The sequence below is a fragment of the Protomyctophum bolini genome (assembly GCF_963924005.1).
Source record: "Protomyctophum bolini genome assembly, chromosome: 4".
Classification (NCBI taxonomy): domain Eukaryota; kingdom Metazoa; phylum Chordata; class Actinopteri; order Myctophiformes; family Myctophidae; genus Protomyctophum; species Protomyctophum bolini.
Window position 1 is genome coordinate 32,420,438 of NC_137865.1, and position 8,705 is coordinate 32,429,142.

General features: G+C 41.9%; 1 protein-coding gene across 1 annotated transcript; it reads right to left on the reverse strand.

Moving 5' to 3' along the window:
• Nucleotides 1-614: 614 nt before the first annotated feature.
• On the reverse strand, nt 615-4,104 carry LOC308314114 (uncharacterized protein). The gene is made up of 2 exons (XM_080761525.1): nt 3,949-4,104; nt 615-2,795 (listed from the first exon to the last, which is right to left on the reverse strand). The coding sequence occupies exon 2, from the start codon at nt 2,785-2,787 to the stop codon at nt 1,846-1,848; it is 942 nt and encodes a 313-aa protein (XP_080617651.1). The 5' UTR covers nt 2,788-2,795; nt 3,949-4,104; the 3' UTR covers nt 615-1,845.
• Between the last annotated feature and the right edge of the window lie 4,601 nt (nt 4,105-8,705).

Below are 8,705 nucleotides of genomic sequence, written 5' to 3' on the forward strand. Positions count from 1 at the left end.
TAATGAGTTGAACAGACATCTTAATCTGTATACACTTCTTGGTGGTCTACCTAATGTTTCTTCAGAACAGGGCTGTAATGCCAGGACTTGTGTTAAGTTGTGTACGTGTCTACCATCGAGACCCCCCTGTCTACAATTCATGCATATAACAATTCATCCTAATTTAACAATGTATATTTCATCGTAAAAGTCGCACTTAACTAAAGAATGGTGGAAATAAGGCAAGGTTTAAGACAAGTAAATTAGGCTCATCTTTAGGTGACAAATGCAGACTTCAATACCACTTACTACCGGTAACTACTAATCATTGACAGTATTTGTAAAACTACAATTGTTTCATTCAGGCACTTTAGACTAGAGAGGGTCTGGTTGGCAGAGGCCTTTCCTGGGTGATAAATTGTATCTCTCTAAACCCCCCCCACCCCACACATCTAACAGGTTTTTCTAATCTCACCGAGTTACTGGTTAACCAAGTGTACTCTCCCTCACAGTGCAATGAGTGCATATCTGTACAATTTATTACATGTCAAACTCAACTTGGTCTTCTTTATAGCAAACTGAAAATATGCTGTGGTAAAGTTAATAAACTTAAGTATTCAGAGTCCAAACACATGTTGAGGTGGAATAATCTTTAACTTTATTTTCACAACCAAGCCATCGCCTGAAATATACATTCCCCCACTGTTTCTCAACATTGAGAAAAAACAATAAGGTCACTTACTCTGTTTCACAGAGTTAGAAAGAGGAATATTTGAGTCCAAGCGTCGAGTATCACAGCATACAGACCCGATTCAATCATCTCTCCAGTTAGCGAGCTGCTGGACAATGTGGTACAGAGCTTTTGCTGGACTCTTGGCTTCCACGACTTTGATCAGATTTGATTGGTCTGCTACTCTGCCTTGCCTGCCCCCTCTGTGCCTGTGTTCACTAAAGTTCCCTCAGCATTGACCCAGAAGTAGTGTTATACCTACATCACCATCTCCTTAGAAGCAGTCATTTCCCTTAAACATGAAAATCCAATGATGTATTTTCTGTCACCCCTCATTTCCCTTAACCCAATGCTGCACTTTGGTTGGTTCAATCCCTTCCTTCAGCTAGAGGTGTGTCCCATATGGCCCGCCCACACTTTTGGTGAGACAACAAAGTGCTCCAGGCAGGGTCCCCTCTAAAAACACAAAGCAGGCATATCTCCTACAATAACTCAATCTATGTTTCCTTAATGTTTTATCAGTTACACAAGGTTAGATATCAAATTTTACAAATGTGCATGACATGCATAAAAGAGAAAACACATGAAAATGGCACTGAGATATTAAACCAAAACAGAACACATACCCTAGGCTGGTCCGAGTCATTTTGTAGCAAAGAAATGCTGTTGATTATCAGGATCAGAATGATTTGCCATTTATATTCCCTTGTTTAAGACCACAATAGTGTAGTGCCAGATCTAGCTCATTTGAGTGTAAGCTCATGACCTGAACATGAATCTTAATGCTCAACCATAAGCTTCTATTGTGTAGACGTCTTTTCTATGAAATTATTTCTTGTCAAACCTGTCAAAGGGACATTAAGTTGTAACAGAGATGTTGATTCTGTTCAAAGAAAAAGATGGGCCCAGAGCAAGAATCGTGAAGGAGATAAAAGCATTTTACAGCATGTTTCAGTGTCACCGTATGGGAACATTGAAAATGTCAACATCATATCCCTTTATTAGACCACTTCAGGTAAGAAAAAAAAACGGTTTCATGGTATTTTCAGAATTCACACAGTAAAGGGTTAAGAAGCTTTCTCAGATCATCATAGTCCATTAATCTCTGCGTTTAATTTGCTTCCTTTGCCAGTGGCTCACATCAGATCATTGGAGAGGCTAATGCCGGCCACAGGAATGTCGTCAGGGATCTGGACATCGTTGGGAATGAGGTCATTCATGAAGCCGTTTCCTGTCAGGTCTAAGTGCTTTAAGGGTCTGTCGCTCACCTCCTGGTTGACATCACACAGAGGCTGCTCCACATTCTCCATGCCCTCACTCACTAGCTCTGCTGGCTCCTCCGGGCTGGCGGCTTCGATGCTGTCTTCACAACCCTCATCCTCAAGGACATCTGTGGGCTCGAGTGGACTGGCGAGGTCGAGGTCAGGGACACCCAGGTCTACCAGAGGGGCCGAGAGAGGGACGGACTCTTGGGAGAGGAGATCTACTGGCTCGTCCAAAGCTGCAGCAGGTTCTGGTTCTGCCTCCACAACAGGCTCTGGAGCCACTGGGATTAGCTCTGGTTCTACTTCTATCACAGGCTCAGGGAGAGGTTCAGCCTCCACGACACAGACGACAGGCTCTGGGGCTGGTGGTTCTTCACAGACTGCAACTAGGAGCTCTGGTTCAGCCAGTAATGGGGGTGGTACATCATCTTCCATCGGGAGTGGGGCAGCAGGGACCTCTGGTACGACATCTTCCACCGGGAGTGGGGCAATAGGGACCTCTGGTACGACTTCCTCCACCGGGAGTGGGGCAGCAGGGACCTCTGGTACAACATCTTCCACTGGGAGTGGGGCAGCAGGGACCTCTGGTACAACTTCTTCCACTGGGGCAGCAGGGGCCTCTGGTTCAGGCTCTGGTACCGATTCGACAACTGGTTCTGCTGCCACTGCCTCTACCACCGCAGCTGGTTTCTCTTCCACTACAGCTTCCTGATTCGGGGGAATCACTGAAGCCTCTACCTGCTGTGTAGGAGCTGGCACCTCTTTTGCTGTTTCAGCCTTGTTGGGCACCGACTTGCTGAAGGCTTTTCCCATGGCGTAGCCTAGGATTTAAATTTGCCAAAACACACAGGAAAAAAAAATCAGCACACTGGGTGGTGTTGCAATTCAGATTGCAGCAGTACAGACGGTAAACAGGGATTCACGAATTGCTCCGACTGGTTTATGATGTGGTAGTTATGAATTTAAATAGGATTATGCTACTCCATTGAGTAAACGATAGGATGTATGCACTGTCCTTCTGATCTACTTGCGCAAAAATATCTTGCAAAACTTTACAAGACTAACAGACAACGTGTCGAATACCGTCTGTCTTGAACAAAACTATTTGTTTTTTACTAGGTCCGAATGAGCGCTCGCACATGTAATTTAGACTAATGATTAATCAAAGCATTCGTCAAAAGGCAATCTGTGCCTTTAGTGTGTGCAGTGTACATGGACGCCAAGGAGATGCAAGGTTGCATGTATTGGAACATGATGTACTCTTTCCCTTCCCCAACTGCTATCACGTGTGCTTATGGTATAGGGAGAAGACTGCCACTGTTAATGCACGTCCATTAAATCAGTGTTCGTGGTTTCCATGAATACATAGGCTACAAATATTAAAACGTGACTATTTTGTTGTTACCACTTCCCCCTTTTTAAAAGCATGTATTTCAGAATATCACAACTTAAAGTCAACAACGATGTCTTTTTTTTAACCCTTCGCAAGATTAATGTCGGACAAAGCTTTGACGTGTGCTGAATAAAATGCTTGCAAATCGACGATTAGTTCGTGAAAGTAAAAACAGCTTATCAAATGAGCTGATTGTTTTTTTTTCTCTCCTCTTGATTTCACTCAGTTGCCACACCTTCTAGCTGGCTGTCTATTAGAACCACGGATCATAATCCCATCCAAACTCACTTTTTTACACCTTGCAAACGGTATAAACACCACGAAAAGAGCATCCACAGTTAAGACATCAACGTGTTAAGTGCCGTTAATCATTCTTCAGCGAAAGGACGGTAGGTTACGATATAAGATTAAAAACACAAAGAACAAAGGGAGAGCTCTAGCTTGCAGACGACCCCGCCTCCCTCTCTCGTGCTGAACAAGCTGTCTACTAGAGTAAAAAAGCAAATACGAATCAAGACTTAAAAACAACAACAAACGAAACGTACATTGATGAACAAAGGGGAAAAAAGCAGTAAACCCACCTTATGTGCGTTTTCGGCGAATTAAAAAAAAAAGCAACGAAAGCAACCACGCTTCTGTGGGAGGAGAGGCTAAGAAGACAAGCACAGGAGACACCGTGCTCTCATGACTTGCTGAGGGGACGCTCAACTGAAATGATAGAGCTGAGCGCGCGCCACCGCCAATACAAGAACTTGCGAAACGGGGAGCGCGCGTCGCGCGTGCGTGCTCACTCAGCACCACTGCTGCTCGTGCATTGTTTCCAGAGAGAGAGAGAAGACAGTGTTGCCATGTCAGCTTACTAAAAGCTAATTTGGGCTTGTTTTTCTGTAAAGTTGCTTGTCAATATTGAGTGGTTGCCGTTGGTTGGTTGGTTGATTGCGGATTTTTTTGGGTTGTAAACATCACTTTTTTCCCACAAGATTTTTTGGAAAATAGCCTATCGAATATTAGATTTAAATTGCAATTTTTTTGTGGAGTGGCTTCTTTTGGGCTTCTTTTCATAGACCTGGTTGCTTATTTCTCTCACACCATCTGGCAACGCTGTACAGTACACTACAGTACAACGTCAACAGCCCCCCCCCCCCCACACACACACACACACACACACACTTCGACGTAAACACACTCTCTCCCCCTCCAGTGGCGTTTTAATTGAATTAACTTAGAACTTTTAACGGTTGGGTTGTTCAACGAATCAACGGCGAGAAACAAAGGGACCTCAGAATGATTGCCGAATAGCCTATCGTCGTATGGTGGTGTCGCACGCCGAAGCATAATAAATCAAGCTGTTACTGTCCAATTAACGACGTGTGGTCCAATGCCTGCAGTATTATATGATCGGTGTTTAATTGCTACTTGGCCAAACTCAAACGAAACTGATAGTAGCTATTACTGGTTTATTTTTACATCATATGATGATGATGATGAGTCAGCACCTATTATTTATGCTCAGCTGACTTTAAGTTTAACATTGCAGCTGACTTTAAGTTGAACATTGCTGTGGAGTGCTACTTCAAGTTATTGAACAACCCCAGTGTGTGACAGCTTTCTCTAGTCTTATTCCAGGCTGTTGCCACTGTTTCTTGGAAACACCATAAATAATTCTACTAGAAGGTATATGAATGCATAGGCAAGGCATTGAATACCCAATCGTTGTAATATTTGTTACAAATTTAACTTCGTTTCACATGTTATTAAAGTTTAAATATCTCACTGGTGGCAAACAATTATTTTCAAGAGTATGAAAGCTGAAACTACCCTGGTTTTCATTTTATGCTAGATCTGAGTTCAGAAGCTAGACTTCGACCATGTCCATTCTCCTCTTCAGGAAGACAGTCGTGGATTACAGTATACTGTTGCTCCTCATTATCCTAGTGCAGTGTTGTGCCAGGCTGTGTCTATAGCCTCTCTGCCCTGGTGGATCTGGCTGCATTTGTGGGCCTGTATACTGGCTGAATGGCTGTATGGATCTGGCTGTATGGTTCTATGAGACTATGCATGTTTGTGTGTGCCTGCTGAACTGGCTCTCACAGCTCTGTTGGCTCTGCCTGTCAAGATGGAGACTGATGAGCGAATCATTTTCTGCCAGGCGTTGGAACTGGTTTTCTTGTGTGTGTGTGTGTGTGTGTGTGTGTGTGTGTGTGTGTGTGTGTGTGTGTGTGTGTGTGTGTGTGTGTGTGTGTGTGTTAGGCTACTGTTTTGTCAAGTCTGGATATTTCTTGTTGCATTCTGTACAATTCTGTTTTGTGCCCTTTGTATCTGACAAAATAGTCACCTATAAGATCTTAAATCTTGGTTAAAGCCAAGGTCAACAACACATGTCTGATGTTAGGTTTTGATTTTGAGACTGGCACTAGTGAGAGGGCACAATTTCTATCTACTCACTGTCTCAGAGGAGGGACGTGGACCGTTCAGAAACCAGTCTACCACCAGTGACATCATTTCTAGGCAGGTTGGTCAGTCCAGTATTCAGTGAAATAACAATGGCTTCTTTTTCTGCATGCTAACTTTAAAGGAAGAGAAAGCCTGTAGTTTTTTATTTTTTATTTCATTTTATGCTAGATCTGAAGACTTCGATCATGTCCATGGTAATCTCCTCTTCAGGAAGACAGTCGTGGATTACAGTATACTGTTGCTCCTCATCATCCTAGTGCAGTGTTGTGCCAGGCTGTGTCTATAGCCTCTCTGCCCTGGTGGATCTGGCTGCATTTGTGGGCCTGTATACTGGCTGAATGGCTGTATGGATCTGGCTGTATGGTTCTACGAGACTCTGGCATGTTTGTGTGTGCCTGCTGAACTGGCTCTCACAGCTCTGTTGGCTCTGCCTGTCAAGATGGAGACTGATGAGCGAATCATTTTCTGCCAGGTGTTGGAACTGGTTTTCTTTGTGTGTAACAATGGCTTCTTTTTCTGCATGCTAACTTTAAAGGAAGAGAAAGGCTGTGTTTTTTTATATTCGTTTGGAATTCTATTCCTATTCTATTCTATTGTCTGGCTGAGTACAGTAGAGGGATCCCCACACGGTAAAGGTGGTTGCACACCGGCCGCGTTTTTTAATCTGAAATAGTTAAATTGTTATCTAGTTAGTGATATTTTCCTATTAGAATTGGGGGGAAGTTGCTCAGGAGGTAGAAGGTTCCTGGTTCGATACCCAGCTCCTCCTGGCTGCGTGTATAGGTGTCCTTGATTGAGAACCACTGACCCATTCATATCCCATGTAAACTTTGGCTGTTCTCTTAACCTTCCATATTACACTCATGTTAAGTGATTCATTGCAACTTCTGTATGAGCGAGCTGATGCATCATTTTCTGCCAGGTGTTGGAACTGGTTTTCTTTGTGTGTAACAATGGCTTCTTTTTCTGCATGCTAACTTTAAAGGAAGAGAAAGCCTGTAGTTTTTTATATTCGTTTGGAATTCTATTCCTATTCTATTGTCTGGCTGAAAGGTTTGGAATTCTATTCCTGGAATATAATTCCAAACTGCATCCACTCCATTACAGAGCTTCGTATGTCCCTGGCTGGCTGGCTGTGTCCGAGCACGAAAATAGTGTTTGGTTGGTTTTCACAAACAAGTGTCATTTAAGGCACTATACTTATTGACAAGTAGAACTGTCGGAAGCTCATAAGCCGTTGCTGTCGGGCAGAAACTTTGTATCTCCATATTTTAACTTTTTGTGGGTTTTTTTTTTCCCGTAAATGAATGCTCTACTACAGTGAATGCTCTACTACAGTGTCACACCAAAGATTAAAAAGCAGCAGATCTGCAAGCTCAAAACACAGCGTGAAGCAACACATTTTGAGCTTCTATTACTTTTGCTAATATTTATTTGGAATCCGGAAAAGTGACAGTTTTGGTACATTTTCCACGGTACAGTTTCCACCCGACAAAGACAATAGGATAGTGATAGCTTGTAGCTTTAAAGTGGCATTTTGCTGAGGTTTGTATTCATGGTAGTAACTAAGTAACCTGGGAAACAGGAATGACACAACTAGGTTATTTCATAATGCAAATTTTACAGGATTACAATTGGAGGATTCATGTCCAAACAAGATTTAGAAAAGCACATCCATGACTTAATCTCCAGCAGGTTAGACTACTATTACGTAATTTACTGTACTTGATTCAGCACTTCTATACTTAACTTGTAATAGCCATACTAAGCTCAACTATATAGATCTGCAAATTTTGAAAAGCTTTTATTTTATTTATAATTTGCCATTCATAATGAGTAGTTTTACTTTGGTACTGTAGTATATTTTGATTTCACCCAAGTAAGACTTTTACATTTTAATACAGGCCTTTATTTCATTATTTCTATAGTGGTATAATATTGCTACCTTTATTTAAGTGCAGAATTTGAGTACTAATTCCAGCACGGATGGGATGGCCTCCTCTCAGGTCTCCCCATTTAATTTGCTGCACGGTACTACGTGCAACAAATTAATCAGAGATATGATCTAGTGGTCCAGAGCTCAAAAGAGATTGAGAACCACTGACCCATTCATATCCATTCATATCCTATGTTAACTTTGGCTGTTCTCTTAACCTTCCATATTACACTCATGTTAAGTGATTCATTGCAACTTCTGTATGAGCGAGCTGATGCATGCGATTGATTATGGGCACATTTCCTAATAATGCTGACTCAACCAGGCAATCCGGTATAACTTTATGTGTAAGTTCTTGACGTCCAACTTCACAGTAACCGACATTGACGCTTTAGGGCCAAATACATATTCTGGCATTTACATAATGAATCCAGAAGTGACAGATCAAATACCGTTTTAAAACGAAATCATGAAAAATCCGGTACAACTCCTTTTCCTGTACTGTAAGTTCTTGACGTCTGACATCACAGTAACTGACATTGATGCTTTAGGGCCAAATACATATTCTTACATAAAGAAAATCTGGGAAAAGTTAGTAGATCTGCTACTGGTGAAGTTTTTATGCAAAAGAGTATTTGAGGATTGCACCAACTTAACTAGTCCTTTAATTCCAGGCTTTTATGATGCAAACATTTTAGCTTACAAATTTCAGTTTCTTCTTTTTTACTTAATGTTATTGAATGCCTTTTTATGCCCTGTGTTTGTAAATGTGATTTACAAATAGTGTACTTTCCGTGCCTTACTCCGTAGTGTTCTTAAGAACTCTAAACAATTCTCACTAAAAGTAACAAAGTAAACAAAACCTAGAGCTACTCAACTCTCAAGTAGAAGTTATGAATCTTAACAATAAAATCAATCTTGCAAGTTCATGTGGTCAATGTATCTAGG

What these genes read in the sequence shown, in the direction of transcription:
- LOC308314114 (XM_080761525.1), bottom strand. Translation starts at nt 2,787, where the DNA reads ATGGGAAAAGCCTTCAGCAAGTCGGTGCCCAACAAGGCTGAAACAGCA.